Source organism: Poecilia latipinna, unplaced genomic scaffold, assembly GCF_001443285.1.
Source record: "Poecilia latipinna isolate Pla-1442-1.1 unplaced genomic scaffold, P_latipinna-1.0 Scaffold466, whole genome shotgun sequence".
Taxonomy (NCBI): domain Eukaryota; kingdom Metazoa; phylum Chordata; class Actinopteri; order Cyprinodontiformes; family Poeciliidae; genus Poecilia; species Poecilia latipinna.
The window spans coordinates 303,976-325,203 of record NW_015113082.1 but is presented as its reverse complement, the minus strand read 5'-3'; the positions used below and the strand labels follow the sequence as shown (position 1 = coordinate 325,203).

The 21,228-nt window shown below is 35.5% G+C and overlaps 3 gene segments (V, D, J or C); all 3 read right to left on the bottom strand.

Moving 5' to 3' along the window:
- Positions 1-1,635: 1,635 nt before the first annotated feature.
- Positions 1,636-3,202, bottom strand: LOC106951610 (Ig heavy chain V region 5A-like). The segment is given in 2 exon segments: positions 1,636-1,928; positions 3,143-3,202. Coding segments are annotated over 2 exon segments (336 nt in total).
- A 2,492-nt stretch (positions 3,203-5,694) lies between these two features.
- Positions 5,695-6,238, bottom strand: LOC106951645 (Ig heavy chain V region XIG14-like). The segment is given in 2 exon segments: positions 5,695-6,073; positions 6,168-6,238. Coding segments are annotated over 2 exon segments (348 nt in total).
- A 4,717-nt stretch (positions 6,239-10,955) lies between these two features.
- Positions 10,956-11,707, bottom strand: LOC106951642 (Ig heavy chain V region 6.96-like). The segment is given in 2 exon segments: positions 10,956-11,438; positions 11,527-11,707. Coding segments are annotated over 2 exon segments (378 nt in total).
- Positions 11,708-21,228: the final 9,521 nt, after the last annotated feature.

Here is a 21,228-nt window from a genome sequence, read left to right as displayed (position 1 = left end):
TGTTTTATATAAATACGATCTTTTAAAAAAAGCAATCGTAATCAATAAGAAAACTAGCAGATTTTAACCTTGCGCTAAAAAAAACATTGTGTCTATGTACTTTTCATGATCAGAAAAACTTTGACAATAAACAAAAGCTTTTAATCATAAAATGTATTATCTTTTACAAAAAATATTCTTCAAAGGCTTCAGTCTTATATCTACCTACATACCCATCCAGCAATTACTGCAAATATATCCAAGTTTATTTTTGGTCTGATGGCACCCCTTGTGGTGACTTCTTGTTAAAACTATTCATGCTCTGAGGAGTTTTTGTTCAGTGTTTCTGCTTCGTGTGTCACTGTGGCTCCCGAGCGCAGTAATAAACAGTAGAATCTGCAGCTGTAAGGCTGTTCATCTGCAGATAAACTTGACTTCTGCTGTTGTCTCTGGAGATGGTGAACCGGCCTCTTACTGAGTCAGAGTAGTAGATGTAGGTGCTGGTGTCACTAATAGTAGCGACCCACTCCAGTCCTTTTCCAGCTGCCTGTCTGACCCAAGCATTCCAGTAATTGCCACCAAATCCAGAATATGTGCAGGTCAGTCTGTGGGAATCTCCAGGCCTTTTAACCACTGATTCAGACTCAGTCAGTGTTTGACCATCAATTCCTGCAGAAAAACAAGCCAATATTAATTCCCTTTGAAAGCAAGCTTTTAACTTGATTAAAAATATCTTGGTTCTTACCATTCCAGCTTAAAGACACAATAATAAAGGTAAGGACAACCTGAAATCTAAGCATTGTAAAAGCCATTTGCTGCTATGCATACGGTGTCTGCCACTCACTCACTCTGTGGCAGGTCTGTGCTAAACGAACAGATGTATAAAAGTGGAGGTGTTGGTATTTGCATTGTCTCCTCCTCCTGGTGAAGAAACAGATTCAAGTGATTCATGAATACAAATTTGGGTAATTATTTTAGATTATGTCCAGATATTTTAATATTTGAAGTCATTTTCAGATAAATCCCATCTGCTTGATTCCAATTGTAATTTTGAAAAACAGAAAATCATTTTATGAACTTTTCCTTAACAGAGTGTGTTACTCTAATATTGATACCTAATGTTCTGTGCAGATCTCTTTGTAAAGGTTTGTGGTTTTATTTGACACTTTTCCCTCACAAGACAGGTATGTCTTTGTTCGCTTTAATTTTAGAAAGTAATTCAACATGAAAAGGATCTGGTTAACAGTAAAACACTCACTGTACATTTCCTTCACGTTCAGTTAAATAAATCCATTTCAAGTCTCTTATCAATAATCAATAAACCTTTAAATGAAGGTCAATTCATCAGATTCTGGGTTTTCTAACCATTGGTTCAGGTGATATGGTGACATATGATGTATGTTCATGTTTTTTTTGTTTTTTTTATTCGAATCCACATTAAGTATTGATAAAGACACAGATTACTGAAATATTATTTATAACCTCTAAAAATGTATGATTAGAATTTTTTTTTTCTTGGTTAATTGCCATGTTGTCACAGTAAAATTTTAAACATAATTGTTTTAAGTTGAATTAATACTAAGGAAGCCAGAGATCCTCTCTTGTGGTTTGACAGCCTGTTCAGGGGTTTTTGTACGGCTCAGCTGCTTGTTTGTGTCACTGTGCCTGTCTGGCACAGTAATACACAGCAGAGTCTTCAGGCTGCATATTCTGTCCGTTCAGAGTTGCTGTTTTACTGGAGGAGTCTAAACTACCTCCAAATTTGTTTTTTAATGAATCTTTGAAATCTGTGTCTCTGCCAATCCACTCCAGTCCTTTCCCAGCAGGCTGTCTGATCCAAGCTGTGTAGTAGCTGCTCATAGAGTAAGAGACCTGACATCTGATGGTCAGACGTTGACCTGGCTGCAGAGTCACAGAGACTGGTTGGGTCAGCTGTTCACACTTCACACCTATGGGAGGAAACATTAGAACTGTTATCAGCAATAAATATTCAATTTAATGTGCTGAAGCTGTAAATGTTTCCGTCTCGGTGAGACTCACAGGAAGCAGCAGCCAGCAGCAGCAGAGCTACAGAGAACATGATGATGATGATCAGATGGGAGTTTCTGTTCTTCTGCAGCTGACAGCATCAGATCAGTTGTATAAAGTCTGACACTTCTGATTTGCATAATTACAAACCAACCATATCAGAAGCACGTGATAAAAAATGCTTTAAATATGATCAAGAATGGAAAGTATCCTTCAATTCATAATGGCAATTTAACATTAATTCTGTGATTGTATTACAAAGGGACAATATAAACATTAATGTAGTTTGGTGTTCCTGTGTTTATATGACTATGCATACTAATTCTAACTCACCTCTGAGTAAATTTTAATACATGGTAAATATATAAAGTATTTTTTTTTATTCGTTGCATTTTAAATGCAACTCTAGAAACTTTCCATATAAGTTCAGAATTAGATTGAGCTTTAATTGTAAAGTTGAACTGATAAGTGTTAAGTAAAAATACTAGTATGTAAAAACAGCTAAAAAAATATGCTTTGTAAATATGCATAAATATTGTGTTCTTTATGTTTTTTGGGGGTTTTCTTAGAAAGATCACAATAAGAAGGTTGTCAAATTCATGAAATTAGAAATGGTCTTGGAGCTCAAATACATAAAATAAAAAAAGAAAAGTACAGTTAGAGCTCAGCCTCTGGTGGTTTGATATAACCTGTTCAGGCTCTACTAGTTTTTGTACAGCTTTGCTGCTTGTTTACATCCCTGTGGGTCTCTTGCACAGTAATACACAGCAGAGTCTTCAGGCTGCATATTCTGTCCATTTAGAGTCACTGTTTTACTGGAAGTGTCTAAGTCGATACTGAATTTGTTCCTCAGTGAATCTTTGTAGCTAGAACCTCCAGCATTTTTCCACCCAATCCACTCCAGTCCTTTCCCTGCAGGCTGTCTGATCCAGTGTGTTGTATAGCTGCTCATAGAATAAGAGACCTGACATCTGATGGTCAGATGTTGACCTGGCTGCACAGTCTCAGCGGCTGGTTGTGTCAGCTGTTCAGATTTGACACCTGAGGAGAAACACATCGAAGCTGAATATTCAGAAAAAAAATATTCATATTAGTGTCATCATGCTGTAAATGCTTCAGTCTCAGTGAGACTCACAGGATGCAGCAGCCAGCAGCAGCAGCAGAGCTACAGAGAGCATGTTGGTGTAGAAGATGATCTGATGGGAGTTTCTCCTCCTCTGCAGCTGACCAAGATCAAGTCTATAAACCTGAACACTTTGTTTGCATGATAATAATCAGCCAATGAGTATATCGGCCAGTTATGACTGGTTAATATTTCTGTCCTTATAGCTAACATTAAGTGCTAGAATGCACAATGTTTGGGAAACATTTGACTTATTGTGATCCTCTTTCTTTTCTTAGTTGTTTTCCTTCTGAGTTTCATGAGAGATTAGGACACTGATCTAAATTGTGGTAAATTGGCCTGTCAGCATTTCCAACAATCAAAGCTGCACATTTTGGTCATTCAAGTTCATTACGTCTGTCTTTTAAATAATTTTATTTTTCATTATTATGGAAATTGTGTGACTACTTCTCTATTTCAAAGAAATGTGTCTGCCCAAGATCAAGAATTATTGATCCATAAAGAAATATAGAAATGTAGTATTTCTATATTTTCCTACATAGAAAGGAAAAAATACTTTGGAAATGTATCAGTGTCACTGAGCCACATGCAGGTTTTAAAAGAGTGACCTGCTTAATTGTATGTGTAGTACAACAGTTGTGTTCTTACAAATTGTTTTTAGCTACTGACATTTATTTTGACATTCTGAAAAACACACTAAGCTATTTCTGTGTATTTTTAAAGAGAAAACATTAAGTGATATCAAACATTGTACAGATAGGAATATTTTAAATTGATGCCTGTATTTTTTCATCAATTCTAAAAAAATAATGGAAAATATATTTCTAATGGATTTAAATCTTCTGAATATTCCCATAGTTATTTCTTCAGTGTGAAACTTCTGGCATAAGTTATGTTGGTTTTGATCAAGAACAGTGGTGTTATGGTTCCCCTGGTGGCTTCTTGAAAAAATTGTTAATTCTCAGAGGAGTTTTTGTTCAGTGTTTCTGCTTTCTGTGTCACTGTGGCTCCCGAGCGCAGTAATAAACAGCAGAATCTGCAGCTGTCAGGCTGTTCATCTGCAGATACACCTGACTTCTGCTGTTGTCTCTGGAGATGGTGAACCGGCCTCTTACTGAGTCAGAGTAGTAGATGCCGCCACTGTTCCACCAAATATAAGCGATCCATTCTGGTCCTTTTCCAGCTGCCTGTCTGATCCAAGCTATGTTAGGATCGCCACTAAACCCAGAATATGTGCAGGTCAGTCTGTGAGATTCTCCAGGCCTTTTAACCACTGATTCAGACTCAGTCAGTGTTTGACCATCAGAACCTGCAGAAAAACAGATAATTATCGATTGTCTCGCCACCATCTCTTTTCATCGATCACAGTGTAGGTTAGAAACATCTCTGTTCTTACCACTCCAGTTTCCAGACAAGATAATAACAGCAAGGAGAAACTTAAATCTAATCATTGTAGAAGCCATTTGTCTCTGTTCAAACTGTGTTCACCTCTAATTCACTGCTGCTCTTAAACTAACAGACATATAAAATTGGAGCAGTCAGTATTTGCATTGACTCCTCCTCCTGCGGAAGAAACACAAATAATTTGATCAATAAAAGCAAATTACGAGATTATTTCAAATTACTTTCAAACTTTTTGATATTTTAAATCATTTTCAAAGAATTTGATATGGATTCCTGTTTTACCAAAAGATATAAAGATTTACATCAGTTTTCACTTGATTCTACACAAACTGTCATGTTATTTTGGAATCATAATCAACATAGAACTTGAACACAAATTGTTTAAGGAATTACATTTAATCTCATCTTCTTGCTTTTGGAACCTTTTTCTAGATATATTTCAGTCTTTTATTGCCACATGATGTTCTATGCAGAAGCCTGCATTTTATTAAACACACTGCTTACTAAACATGTTTGTCTCGTTTTTCCTTGTGTTAAACATTAATCAGGTGACTCAGGGTCAGAGATGAAATCAATGATGGATTCCAGATAGATCTGGGAACCATAAATGTATTGGTATAGTTTGAGAAGTTTTAGAGTTTCGAATTTCTGCATGAATCCTCTGCATATTTAATGTCTACTGGCCTTCTTGTGTTGATTAAACCAAATAAGAAGAATATAAATTGAAAATGCACTATATCACTGTTAGTGACAAAAAAATGTTAGCAGCTGGAAAATAACTGGAATGGATCATTTATATCTGGTATAGCAGTGGTGGCATCTTCTACTCCAACTCAGTAAAAGGTCAGTTCACCATCTCCAATTTTTAAAACATATTTTTTTAGCAAACTGAATGTGTCTGACATATCACTTAGTGGAAGTTAAAACCCATTATTTATATAAAATTATGTTTTAAGTCAATGTCACCTTGAATGTTACATTTAAATATAGTTTCAATTTTCTGAATCAGAAATTCATTCATTTTCAATTTTGACTTTCGTTCACTTTAAATGTAAACAGGAGACAGAAACTATATTTCTGTTGTAGGTCTTTTTCTGCAATGTTTTTACGAAAGAGCAAAATAAGGTTGACAAAGTTTCCAAAGATGTAAAATGAACTGAAAGCTCCTCCTTTGGTGGTTTGATATCATCTGTTCATGTTCTGAGGGGTTTTTGTTTGGCTCTGCAGCTGGTTTGTGTCACTGTGAGTCTCTGGCACAGTAATACACAGCAGAGTCTCCAGGCTGCATATTCTGTCCATTCAGAGTCACTGTTTTACTGGAAGTGTCTAAGTCGATACTGAATTTGTTCCTCAGTGAATCTTTGTAGTTAGAGCCTCCAGTATATCTATAACCAATCCACTCCAGTCCTTTCCCTGCAGGCTGTCTGATCCAGTGTGTTGCATAGCCCAGAGAATAAGAGACCTGACATCTGATGGTCAGACGTTGACCTGGCTGCAGAGTCTCAGAGGCTGGTTGTGTCAGCTGTTCACACTTTATACCTGTAGAGAAACACATTAAAAGTGTATCGTTACCAACAACTAATTCACTTTACTGTCATCATGCTGTAAATGTTTCTGTCTCAGTGAGACTCACAGGATGCAGCAGCCAGCAGCAGCAGCAGCAGAGCTACAGAGAACATGATGATGATCTGATGGGAGTTTCTCCTCCTCTGCAGCTGACAGCATCAGATCAAGACTTTATAACATGATTCTTTTCATTTGCATAATATCAAACTAGCCCCACAAGAATCACACGATCAAAAAACGTTTTATGTGCTGTGGACCAGCATTAATAATATGTTTCCAATTATTTTGTCCTTAAATTAATTCTGTGATTTATTTACTTGAAATTCAGAATTTATGTGTAATGTTTAAATATCATGACTAAATTAAGTTTTTAACTAATGTATTTTAATATATTGGTTCATTCATTCTTTTGTCAAAGTGGAGTAATCATATAAATGTAACTAATTATTTTTTTTAAATAATGACTTTTGTACATGTTTCAATTCTTTATTTGTTTTTTTTCTTCTGATACTACTGTAATACTGTACAGCACTTCGGTCCAGTGAATATCAGTTTTTCAATGCTTTATAAATAAAATTGACATTAACATTTTTCTACACATCGAAAATCTGAAAACCGACTCAAACATTTATTCTGTTATTCAAAAATAGTTCCTTGAGAAGCACACCTCAATTTAACACTTCTGCCATAATTTCAAAGATCAAAACATTTATTTGTTACTTGTTAAAATCAGATAAATCCATTTACTCTTTTTCCCCCATGTTGTCTGAACTGGTTCACAAAACATCAAGAAAACAAAAACACACATTTTTCACAAGAAAATATGAGAGCTGCATCTATGCTTTAAAGCACATGACTAGGAAGAAAGACTCCATGCTCTTATCAGCAGCATCTAATCATAACGTAGGTTAAGCTACCAAAGAGGTGAGAGTGACAGTCATCTACGAAAAGTGGTGTTAGGGCTCCGCCTGTGGTGGCTTCTTGTTAAAACTACTCATGATTACAGGAGTTTTTGTTCAGTGTTTCTGCTTTCTGTGTCACTGTGGCTCTTCGAGCGCAGTAATAAACAGCAGAATCTGCAGCTGTCAGGCTGTTCATCTGCAGATAAACTTGACTTCTGCTGTTGTCTCTGGAGATGGTGAACCGGCCTTTTACTGAGTCAGAGTAGTACGTGCTGCTGCTCTCAGCCCACATAAAAGCGATCCATTCCAGACCTTTTCCAGCTGCCTGTCTGATCCAAGCCATAGCATAATGACCACCAAACCCAGAATATGTGCAGGTCAGTCTGTGAGATTCTCCAGGCCTTTTAACCACTGATTCAGACTGAGTCAGTGTTTGACCATCAGTTCCTGCAGAAAAAACATACCAATATTTCTTGTCTTGCCTCCATTTCTTTACATCAATCATGAAACTTTTCTTTTCTTACCGCTCCAGTGTAAGTACATAATAATAACAGCAAGGAAAACCTGAAATCTAATCATTGTAGAAGCCATTTGTCTCTCTTCATGCTGTGTTCACCACTAATTCATTGCTGCTCTTAAACTAACAGATATATAAAAATGTAGCAGACAGCATTTGCATTGACTCCTCCTCTTGAAGACGAAACACAAATCGTCTAATCAAAAACAGCAAAGTTGGACAATTACTTCAGATTAGTTTTAGATATGTTGATGTTGGAATTAATGTTTAAAAAATAGATATGGATTACTGTTTTTCCAAAACACATAAAGCTTCACAGCAGTTTTCACTTGTTTCTTCACAAACTGTCATATTAAGTTAAATTAGAAATCATAAATCAACAATGAAACTTGAACACAGATTGTTTATTGGATTTGCATTTAATCTGATATTTATGCTTTTGAAAGATTTTTGTGGATTTTTCACTCTTATGTTGTCACATGATGTTCTGTGCAAAACTTTTTGTAAAGTTTTTATTAAACACAATTTTCACTTTCTAAATATGTTTGTCTGTTTTTTTTTTTCTTATTTGCTTTACAAATTAAGGTGAGTTATAGTTAGATTTGAAATCAGTGCTGGATTCCAGATAGATCTGGGAACAGTAATGATATTGGTGTATTTTAGAAAAAAAAACAATATCTTAACAACATTGGGGTTAGAATAAGGTGCATATATCTCTGTATGTTTTATGTTTTCAGTCCTGCTTAAGTTGATTAAGCCAAATTGTAGGAATATAATATTTTCATTATATCATTGTTGATGACAAAAAATATTTTTTCAGCAAACTGAATGCTTCTGACAAACCTGTTAGTGGAAGTTGAAACACATTATTTATATAAAATTATGTTTTAAGTCAATGTCAACTTGAATGTTCTGTTATAAATGTAACAGTTCAAATTTTCTTAATCAGAATCAGCTTCATTCACCAACTCTGTGCTCACAAATGAGGATTTTTAATTAAACATATAAAAAGAGGAGACCATAACTATATTTTTGTTGTGGATCTATTTCTGCAATGTTTTTACAAAAGAGCAAAATAAGGTTGACAAAGTTTCCAGAGATGGAGAGAGGTGTTAGGGCTCCCCTGTGGTGACTTCTTGTTAAAACTATTCAAGCTCTGAGGAGTTTTTGTTCAGTGTTTCTGCTTTTTGTGTCACTGTGTCTCTCGAGCGCAGTAATAAACAGCAGAATCTGCAGCTGTCAGGCTGTTCATCTGCAGATACACCTGACTTCTGCTGTTGTCTCTGGAGATGGTGAACCGGCCTCTTACTGAGTCAGAGTAGTAGATGCCACCACTGCTGTACCAGATATAAGCGATCCATTCCGGTCCTTTTCCTGCTGCCTGTCTGATCCAGTGCATATGAGGATCACCAAGCCCAGAATATGTGCAGGTCAGTCTGTGAGATTCTCCAGGCCTTTTAACCACTGATTCAGACTCAGTCAGTGTTTGACCATCAGTTCCTGCAGAAAAACAGATAATTATTGATTGTCTCACCACCATCTCTTTTGATCAGTTATGAATTTGTTTAAAAAAACTAATCTTTTTTTCTCACCATTCCAGTTTAAAGACAAAATAAAGGCAAGGAAAACATGAAATGTAATCATTGTAGAAGCCATTTGTCTCTCTTCATACTGTGTTCACCACTAATTCACTGCTGCTCTTAAACTAACAGACATGTAAAAATGGACCATCTAGTATTTGCATTGACTCCTCCTCCTGAAGAAGTATCACAAATAATTTGATCAATAAAAGCAAATTTGGACAATTTTTTCAGATTATTTTCAAACATTTTGATATTTGAATTCATTTTCAAAAAATGTTTGTGGATTCCTGTTTTAACAAAACATATAAGGTTTTACATCAGTTGGCCTGACCCCAAAAGGCAGAAGGGTGTTAGAAAATCCCTGGATGGATGGATGGATCATTGTTGATGACAAAAATATATGCATTTTTATTAAAATGAATGTTTCTCTTAGTGGAAGTTGAAACACATTATTTATATAAAATTATGTTTTAAGTCAATGTCACCTTGGACTTTACATTATAAATATAAGTTTCAATTTTCTGAATCAGAAACAGCTTCATTCACCAACTCTGTGCTCACAAATGAGGATTTTCCCTTTTGTTCATTTTAAAAGTAAGCATATGAAAAGAGGAGACAAAAACTATATTTTTATTGCAAGGATCTTTTCTGCAATGTTTTTACAAAAGAGCAAAGTAAGGTAGACAAAGTTTCCAAAGATTATATATGAACTAAAAGTTCCTCCTTTGGTGGTTTGATATCATCTGTTCACTTTCTGAGGGGTTTTTGTTCGGCTCTGCAGCTGGTTTGTGTCACTGTGAGTCTCTGGCACAGTAATACACAGCAGAGTCTCCAGGCTGCATATTCTGTCCATTCAGAGTCACTGTGTTACTGGAAGTGTCTAAGTCAATACTGAATTTGTTCCTCAGTGAATCTTTGTAGGCAGAGCCTCCAGTATATTTCCACCCAATCCACTCCAGTCCTTTCCCAGCAGGCTGTCTGATCCAAGCTGTTGCATAGGTGGTCATAGAATAAGAGACCTGACATGTGATGGTCAGACGTTGACCTGACTGCACAGTCTCAGAGGCTGGTTGTGTCAACTGTTCACATTTTATACCTGGAGAGAAAAACATTAAAACCATATTGTTAATGAATTCAATTTACTGACATCATGCTGTAAATGTTTCTGTCTCAGTGAGACTCACAGGATGCAGCAGCCAGCAGCAGAGCTACAGAGAACATGATGATGATCTGATGGGAGTTTCTCCTCCTCTGCAACTGACAGCATCAGATCAAGACTTTATAACATGATTCTTTTCATTTGCATAATACCAAACCAGCCCCACTAGAATCACGGATAAGAAGACTTATGTGCCGTGGACCAGCATTAAGAAATAGCATGTCTATAATTACATTGTCCTTATTTTAATTTTGTGATTTATTTACTTGAAATTGAGAATTTCTATGTAAAGTTTAAATATATAAATATACTGGTTAAATAACATATTTAAATATAATTGATTTATTCTTTTGTCAGATTGGAACGATCATACAAAAATCACAAATTATTTTTAAAATAATGACTTTTGTGCATGTTTGATTTCATTATGTTTTTTTTCTAAACATTTTCAAAATTCAGCAAACAGATTCAAACATTTACATTCACTGTTAGCAGTCATTCAATATTAGTTCCTTAATGAGTTTAAAGATTTAAAGTCTTATTTATTACTTGTAAAAATGAGATAAATCCGTTTAGTCATTTCACCCCCATGTTGTATGACCTGGTTCACAAAACAGTAAGTAAACAAGGACACAATTTTTTTTTTTTTGCAAGAAAATATAACAGGTGCATCCACCTTTTACAGCACATGACTAGAAAAATGACTCCATGCTCTTATCAATAGCATCTAACATAGGTAAAGCTACCAGAGAGGTGAGAGTGACAGTCACCTATGAAAAGTGGTGTTAGGGCTCCCCCTGTGGTGGCTTCTTGTTAAAACTTTTCATGACGACAGGAGTTTTTGTTCAGTGTTTCTGCTTTCTGTGTCACTGTGTCTCCCGAGCGCAGTAATAAACAGCAGAATCTCCAGCTGTCAGGCTGTTCATCTGCAGATACACCTGACTTCTGCTGTTGTCTCTGGAGATGGTGAACCGGCCTCTTACTGAGTCAGAGTAGTACATGTAGCTGCTGTCATAGTAGATATAAGCGATCCATTCCAGTCCTTTTCCAGCCGCCTGTCTGATCCAAGCTATGTAAGGATTGCTACTAAACCCAGAATATGTGCAGGTCAGTCTGTGAGATTCTCCAGGCCTTTTAACCACTGATTCAGACTCAGTCAGTGTTTGACCATCAGTTCCTGCAGAAAAATAGATAATTATTGATTGTCTCACCACCATCTCCTTTTCATCAATCACAATGTTGGTTAAAAACATCTCTTTTCTTACCACACCAGTTTGCAGACAAGATGATAACAGCAAGGAGAAACTTAAATCTAATCATTGTAGAAGCCATTTGTCTCTGTTCTTACTGTGTTCACCACTAATTCACTGCTGCTCTTAAACTAACAGACATGTATAAATGGAGCATTCAGCATTTGCATTGACTCCTCCTCTTGAAGAAGAAACAGGATCCATTTGATCTATGAAAACAAAATTTAAGGTTGATTGCAGATTTTAAATATTTCTACATCAACTGTCATAATATTACATTATTTCTAAAACACAACTCAACTAATACAATTTGAACAGGAGTTGTTATACATATTTTATTTCTGACCCATTATGTAATTTGCATTTGTGGATGTATTTGTGGAAAGATCAAACAAGATATTTTCAGTTGAACCACATGATGAAAATGTGGGGAAACAGGAAATCATAAACTAGAACATGAACTGTTTTTAGCAGAGTGTGTTTAACTCCTGTATTGTCACCTTTTGATCTGTGCAGAACTTTTTTATTGTCATGTTAAACATTTTGTTCCTTTCCAATACATGTTTCTTTCTTTTTGCTTTGTATTACACAATAAAATTTGATGAGTAAGAGTTAGAAATCAAATCAAGAATGGCTGGATGAAATGTTTCACTCGTTCATTTGACATGTCAATGATCACTGAGCCTCTAAACTTCACATTCGGTCCTTCAGATTCTGATGGAGTTTTCAAGCATTGGTTCATATTTTCAGAAAACGACTAGTTATTACTAAAACGTATTATTTCAATAGGAAATTTTGAAACTGAAAAATGTCTTTAGTTGTCAAATTTAAATTCCTCTTGGTAATAGTTTAGCAAAAGAGGATTTTATAGTTTAGATTATTTTGGTAAATCATTTGACATATACTGATACTGAATTTGTTCCTCAGTGAAATTTTGTAGTAAGAACCTGCAGTATATTTCCACCCAATCCACTCCAGTCCTTTCCCAGCAGACTGTCTGATCCAAGTGTAGTAGCTGCCCAGATCATAAGAGACCTGACAGCTGATGGTCAGACGTTGACCTGGCTGCACAGCCTCGGAGTCTGGCTGTGTCAGCTGTTCACACTTCACACCTGGGGACAAACACAGTAAAACTCAGTTAACAACAATGGAGATTCATTTCAGTTTGTTCATCCATTAAATGTTTCTAACTCAGAGAGACTCACAGCATCCAGCAGCAGCAGCAGAGATACAGAGAACATGATGATGGTGTGATGGGAGTTTCTCTTCTCCTGACAGCAACAGATCAGGTTTTTAAAAGGACAAGGCTTAATTTGTATAATGACTGAACATGCTGTCAGAATGTTTGAAGTAAACATCAACTATTAATTTCAAGACCAAGTAGAGTAATCTTTTGCAATAAAGAAAAGAAAAACACATCATTTTAATGTCTTTTTTATTGTGTGCAAACCACTAGTTTCAGTCAAATGTAGAAATCAAAAACATTACAAGAATAAACGTTAATTTACATTAACTTTTATGTTTTAAGCAAAAGGGATTAGAAAGTCTCAGTTACACAAGACTGTATTTGTGTAATCTATAGGCAGAAACTCAATGTTCCATCATTTATATCCATTAAAGGAACTGAATGTTCCTTTATTAATGAATATTAATAATTATTATTAATATTCATTAATAAAGGAATATTTAGTTTTTGCCTATAGAGTTTTAGGACTTTTTGCTATAAGTAGTTTGCCTCTGAAAAAGATTACCTTTATAGTATTATTCACTGTGTAAAAGTAATTTACATTTTCATCTCTTTCGTTTTGAAAAACTGTTTTAGATTTTTTCTCTCTCTCTCTTTTGGAAGTAAATTTTTTCTTTATGTACTTACGAATATGCACTTGACCTACATGGAATATTTAACCTATATCTGAGTTAGTATGAGTTCTTGTTTTTAATTTAATAACCAACAAATACTGCATTTATAACCTACAATAATGCTTTTAAACATGAGACGATCTGAGTGGTTTAAGGTTTCCTCAACTGGTCCAGAAATGACTTTCAAACAAGTTCACAAAATGTTCTTTTCCTATAACATTAAGCTACATATACGGCAAATTAATTATATTTTTGTCACAGTAAGTAATGAAGAATTTTTTAAATAAATATTCAAATAATATGATAAAATTTGTGTTATAAACACGTTTGTATTTATGTCAAGGTTGTGGTCTTGGACAGATTTTTTTTTATCCATATGCAGTGAGACTTGACAAAACAGAAGATTTCAATGAGTGGTCTGCTTTATGACATGTTTATTACTACAATTGTGTTGTGCCTGCAGTATTTTCTTGTTGTTCTGCCATTGACTGTCATTCAAAAACAATTTCAAAGAGAAATCTAAGAAAATGTAAAGAAACAGTAACTATTCTATCAGTGAAAATACTTTCTTGTGTCTATTTTATCTTGAGTCTTAATTTATTCTGGTCATTAAATACCAATAAAAAAAACCTGAAAGAAAAATAATACATTTTAAAACGGTTTCAAAATTCTTTCTTCAGTGAGGAGTTTGTATATGTTGGTTGTGACAAATATGAGCGGTTTTCAGGCTCCACTTGTTGAAACTATTTATGCTCATTGTGTTTGTCTCTAATTTACTGCAGGTCTTGAACTCTCTCACAGACATGTAAAGGTGTTGTTTTGCATCAACTCCTCCCCCTGCTAAGACATTCAATTTTAATAACTCTCTTATATATGTTTTAAATTAAACACACTTTGATCAGATCAAACAAACACAATTCCTTCTCTTTAAACCACAAGTTGAGGAAAAGAAATAAAAGTAAAAATCATTCTTTACAGCGGGAGATCTCTGAATTTAGATTTGTAATATTATATGAAAATTTAGGTTTGTTTAAATGTTATGCTTATTTCATTCAGGTTTAGTAAGACTGAAATGCTGCATGATGAAGAGGACAGCAGAGGCTCAAGGGAAAATTTGACTCAAGGCAAAACTGACACCGAAAGCAACATCTACTGTATTTTTTCTCTCTTTTTTATAAACCATGCTGCAGGCAGTATTTGTAAAATACAGGTGTGGGCTATTTACAATTTTTTATATTCAGGTGTGCTCAATAGTCTGGAAATTATGCAAATAAAGAAAAAGTCCGTGTTAGAAGGCATTAGCTTTATCCTAATGTTTATGATATGAACTTTACACACTTTCTGCTGATTCATATTTTTATCACTTTGTTTGAGGCAAACAGCATTTTCTACAATGTCTAATTTCAGAACGTATTCTTTAATGTAATTCTCATATTGATTTTTTTTTAGTATTATTATTATTTTTCAATGAATGTCCTCATGTTTGATTCATAATATTTCACATAATTTCTCATTTAACCTGATTATAAATAGTCTTAGAGCGCCTCCTTCTGGTTGCTTCATGTAACCTATTCATGTCCTGAGGGGATTTCGTAAAGCTCTGCTGATTGTGCCACTGTGGGAAACCTGGCACAATACCAGTTTGTCATGTCAACAATATACGTTCAAAGCTTTTAGTCAAGCAGTATAATTATAAGGTGTAATGTTCAGATTTTACGTAGTTATTAACTGATAGCAACAAGTTAAAAGAAAAGAAAATTTTGAAAAAAAAAGTAAATGTAGATCAGAGTTGGACACACAATGTGCCAAAAAAACTTTATCTTCTACTGATTTCAATGTTGTTTGTAGTTTGCATTAAAATCTCAATATTTATCAAGTAATGTAAAGGTGGCACTTTTAATGCAACTTTTAAAGCACATTTGCATTGAACGTATCATTATTTACCTAATGAAACTTCATGACAACAGTCATAAACATTTATAAAGACTCTTTAATGTTCATGACAGATGTTACATCATGTTTATGACAGTGTCATGCCAGTTTTATGTACACTCCATCAAATAAAGTGTTACTTCATCTTTTTAGCACTCTTTTCTAATAATGATAATGAAAACATACCTTTTCATTTTCTTACTTCCTTAAGAAAATGAAACGGTATGTTGTTTTATAAGATAATGTATCTTTTAAAGTGCCAGCAGGGGCGCAACTACATTTAAGGTGGATGCGAAAACGTACCTTCCTTTCTCACAAGGAAGGTACGTCAGGGTGAAGAAGCGTATAAAACAGCTCGCTCTATAATGTTAGTGAGGATGAACACAGTCAGTTAAAAAAAACACCGCCATAAAATACTGGCAAGTTAAAAATAACTCGCCCTGAACTACCATGAAAGATATAATGTATGTAATATTCAATCAAGCTGCTCCTGTCCAATAAACGTGTATCATTAATGAAGAGGAAAAAATTCAATACAGACTTTAAGTAAGTTTAGGGTCTGGTTCGCAGAGTATGCAGTTAAATTTGTTTCACAATTATTAATTTTTAAGAAAACTAACCATTATCAAAACATTTGGAATTGTAATCATTTCTTTTTCTAAAAAACTAAAAGTTTTGTTTAAAAAACTTTTTTTTAAATTAAATAACTCATTTTTGTCTCGTGAACTTAAAAAGTTATTTGCCAAACATAAACTTTTATTTGCACTCATCAGAAATATTTTGTTGCGATTTTAGGCCCTGCCCACGACGTCATGTGAGAATCACAAGCAAAACTTTGAATCACAAACAAAAGCTTTGAATAGCAAGTAAAGATCTGTGACATGTGCAAAAAAAGTTTGTTTTACTAATAATTTTTTCACATCATAAAACAAAAATTTGTGAATGTAAATTAAATAAGTTTTTTAAGCCAAACCTTTTTTTTTGCTTAAATAAATGTTACACTAAAAATGTTTTGATCACAATTTTATTTAATTGAGGTTATTTAGTTTTTTATAGAATAATTGTGAAACAAATTGAACCCCAAAGCAGAGGTCTCATTTTCTCTGAAATTAATATTATGTTGTGCTACGAACTGAAAAACATATTGGTTTAAACACTAGAGCAAAGAAATGGTAGTGTGGTTTAATATCATGTTCTGATCATAATTTATTATGTTTTGATTTTTTCAGTTCAAAGAAAAAACAAAAAAGAAAGGATCTGCTAGCAGCAAAAGGTGGTGGATTGTTGACCACCACAGCTGTTATGTTTTTATTACGTTGAAACATAATAAAAACATATTATGTTTTAATAATCTGTTTTGTTAAAACAGATTATTAATGTTTTATTAAATGTTTTATTTATTTTATTAAAACATTATTAAAACATATTCATTAATGTTTTAATAAATATATTTATTAAAACATTAACATTACTTGTTGTACATTACTAGTAATGTACAACTAGTAATGTACAACTAGTAATGTACAACTAGAGATATACAAGTCTAGTTGTATATCTCACCATTTGTAATTTATCATTGTTTATTAAACTCTGAAAGCTCTGTGACTTTCTTAATATTCTGTCTTAAAACGCGGTTAGATGAGCCCTTTTTTTTGAGCACCTGCCCCTTTACTGGTCTCTGCACGGCCCTGGATGTTGTTCAACGTGGGGGAAGCCGGGGCGCCCGGAGTGAACCCACACCTACACGGAGAGACATTTCCCACTGTGCAGTCCTTCTTTTTAATATTAAAATGTCCAATTAAAAATAACCTCAGCTCTTTTTCCAGTTCCTGTTGTTTCCAATTCTACAGGAACCTTCCTGATACGTCTTCAGATTTTTCAATGGATGAAGATGAATACTGACATTGTTGAACGTGGGGGAAGCCGGAGCGCCCGGAGTGAACCCACACCTACACGGAGAGACATTTCCCACCGTGCAGTCCTTCTTTTTAATATTAAAATGTCCAATTAACAATAGCACCTCTTGTTCCCATTCCCAATCAGCCACCCCGTTTTATATCTAATTTACCAGAGATATAAGCTATTTATATCTCTACTCTTGATGGACTTCAGAAAGATCTTTAAACTGACGGAGACACAATGGCGTTAACGTCTTTTTGATTCGTCTCCACAGTGAAATCCGTTTCTTGGGCCTCTCTTTTTCATAATCAATATTCTGCTTTGCTGACTCTTCAGCAGATTGAGGTTCATATTCCTGAGTTGGTGTTGGGATTACGTCTTCACTGAATGTAACCTCTGTATGTGGAGGGGAAGGTCTCTGTTTGGGATCAGTTTGGATCAAAATCGATTGTCGATCCGGTTCTGTCTGACTGAGGGTTTCAACCACGTTCATCTTGGTTTGGGTTGAAATCGATTGTCGATCCGGTTCCATCCTGCTGCTGGTTTCAACCACGTTCATCTCGGTTTGGGTTGAAATCGATTGTCGATCCGGTTCCGTCTCACTGCTGGTTTCAACCACATTCATCTCGGTTTGCGTCGAAATCGTCTGTCGATCCGGTTCTGTCTGACTGCTGGCTTCAACCAAGTTCATTTCGGTTTGGGTCGAAATCGTTTTTTGATCTGGTTCTGTCTGACTGCTTGTTTCGACCACGCTCATCTCGGTTTGGGTCGAAATCGTTTTTCGATCCAGTTCCGTCTGACTGCTGGTTTCAAACAAGTTCATTTCGGTTTGGGTCGAAATCGTTTTTTGATCTGGTTCCGTCTGACTGCTTGTTTCAATCACGTTCATCTCGGTTTGGGTCGAAGTCGTTTTTCGGTCCGGTTCCGTCTGAGTGCTGGTTTCAACCACGTTAATCTCGGTTTGGGTCGAAATTGTACGAGTCACTGTTTTTTTCTGATAACTTTTCTCCTGCACAGCCATGTCCATTTGAATTGAATCCGATTGATGATGAAATGTTCTATGCTCTGCGTTTTCTCTTATGTCTCTCTGAATTTGAGGAGACATCGAATTTCTGCGTTGTCTTCTATCTGATCCGCCATTTCTCATCAGATCTTTCTGACGTCTAAGCTGGTCATTTAATTTGCGATTTATGTCAAACATCTCATCAAGCTGTTGCATTAAGTACTTCTGGACTCTGATATACTCCCTTTCAGAGTCCTTAAATTTAGCAAGACATGCACAATTACTTTCATTTTTCAAGGAAGTCGCCTCATGACATTCCTTTGCTGGCATTGACACATTTTGTGTTTCAATATTTTCGATGACCGGCTGTGATGGTTCCACTGGTTCCTCTGTACAATTTTTCATCTCCTTGGACTCGCTCTCAGGTGGCTCTTTTTGGTCCACTGTCTCCAGTGGTCTGACGATAGTTTTCCTTTCGGTCATCAATGAAGCATCCTGCTGTTCGATTTTTGCAGCAGACTCCTTTTGCTCCTGCAGCTCCAGCCAGACTGCAAATGGCACCTTCTTCTTCTTCCTGGGCTTGAGTGGCTTGGGTATTTGTAATTCTCTTTCAATGTCTTCGTAACTGACCTCTTCAACTCTGGGTTGGTCGGACTGCATTTTAATCTTGTCTTGTTTCAGGTTACAAAAACTTCTCTAAAAACTATCGACAACGGCTGCTATCAGGTTGTGATGAAAAGAGATCGATGTGAGGAGCTTTTATAATCGCTGGTGATGTCACAATTCGTCCTTTGAAGTTCTATTGTGATGTCACATCATGATGTCACAGTCCCGTTTGATATTCAGAGCAGGCTTGTCTGATGGAGTTTTTATTACATGATTGCAGAAAGAGTAAGGGGGCGTTTACACCACAACGATCCAACAAAAACTGCACTTTTGTTCCGTTTTTGTTGGATCGTTTACACGATAACGTTTTAATTACGATCTGTGTTTACACAGTAACGGTACACACGCTTTGGGGCCGGGTGGAACGCAAGTTCGTTTCTGCTTAGAACCAGCAGCTGATTGGCCGCTGGTTGTTATGGAGTCAGACGCTGATTTTCGTCTCAATATCAGCCAATCAGCTGCTGGAACGCTTGGGGCCAGGTGGAACGCAAGTTGTAATGCGAACACACCCGTTCCATTCTGTGCAATGCGAAAGCGCCTATTGTGAGTAGTTTCTTCTTCTTCTTCTGTGGATTGTAGGAAGCAGCTATGTTTTGCGTCATACTGACGAACAGATCCGTTTTCTCTGTTTACACGACAACGGAAAACGGTACGTTTCAGAAACATTGCTCTCTGGAAGCCGTTTTCAATCTGTGCCGTTGTCAGAGAAAACGTTCGGTGGTTTCGTGTAAATGCACACTACAAACGTAACAAAACTCTTCCGTTTTCCCCCGAAATTGTTGTCGTGTAAACAGGGCCTAAGTGGGCTTTTTAGCCGTCTCTGGTTGCCATAGTTACAAACCTTGTTGTTTTAACGTTGCTTAGCATGTTGTCAGCATAGCTATGCTAGGCTACTATATCTGTTTAAAATTGAGTGATAAAGCAAGTTATGCTACCAAATTGACATTAGTGAACGGGAATCTGTAAATGGCTAAGAGTTGATTGGTGGTTAGACTTGTATTTTGTCCAGCATTAGGTAAATGCATCTTGAAGAAGAATAGCACTTAAAAGTCCAACAAGGATATTCATTTAGAAAAAAAATAACTCGCCCTGAACTACCATGATTTAAATAATGCATATAATATTCAATCAAGCTGTTCCTGTCCAATAAAGGTATGTCATTAATGGAAGGGAAAAAATTCAATACAGACTTTTCAGTAAGTTTAGGGTCTGGTTCGCAGAGTATGCAGTTAAATTTGTTTCACAATTATTCAATGAAAAAAAAAAACTAACCTCAGTTAATTGTTATCAAAACATTTGGAATTGTAATCATTTCTTTTTTTAAAAAACTAAAAGTTTAGTTTAAAAACTTTTTTTAAAGTTTTTTAAACTTTAAAAAACGTTTAAAAAACTTTTTTTAAACTTTTTTTGAGCACCTGCCCCTTTACTGGTCTCTGCACGGCCCTGGTGTAGCTGCCCAGAGAATAAGTGACCTAATAAGTGATGGTCAGAAGTTGACCTGGCTGCAGAGTCACAGAGGCTGGCTGGGTCGGCTTTACACATTTCACACCTGTGGAGAAAAATATTAGAAATGAATTCACAATGAACTGTCTATTTAATGTCATCATGTTGTGTTTCTTTCTCACTGAGACTCACAGGATCCAGCAGTAGCAGCAGCAGCAGCAGAGCTACAGAGAGCATGTTGGTGTTGAAGGTGATCTGATGGAAGTTTCTCTTCTGCTGCTGCCACTGAGCCATTTATAGTTGAGTGTGTGGAGTTTCAGTTTGAACAAGGGGATGGCCAACGATAAGCACTTTACCCAATCAGAGGTATCGCTTCTGGTTTTGCTTTTAAAATCAAAGTTTATGCTGCTGCTTGAAGTATAATCAACCCTGCAGGAAAACATCAAGAACATGCACATTTACAGTCACATGTATCTGGTCTCTCATCTGTTTAATGTGTTTTCTAGAACACAGCAAAGTTCAAGTTTAGCGTAAAGGAATGACTCACATGCTCCTCTCATTGAATGTGATGTTTAATGATGTGCAGAGAAATATGAATCAAATACGACATGCATAATAAAAAGCCAAGAGAGGTTTATTACAGATGCACAAAAGACATGACAGACCTGCTGTGATAGTTAAGATTTCAAAAATATATCTAAAGATGTTTTTTTGTTGTTGTTTTTTAAGGAAGCTTCTGTTTCCTTCTGTAAAATATCAATATCACTTATTTGAAACATATGCAGTGACCATGCTTTTTTAAAATATGAGTCCATGTTTTTTCATTTAATACCAACAAGGACAATTAAAACTGGCTGCATTTCTACCTTTAAAAATGTTTAAACCTGTTTAAAAATGTTTAAAAATGTTTAAAA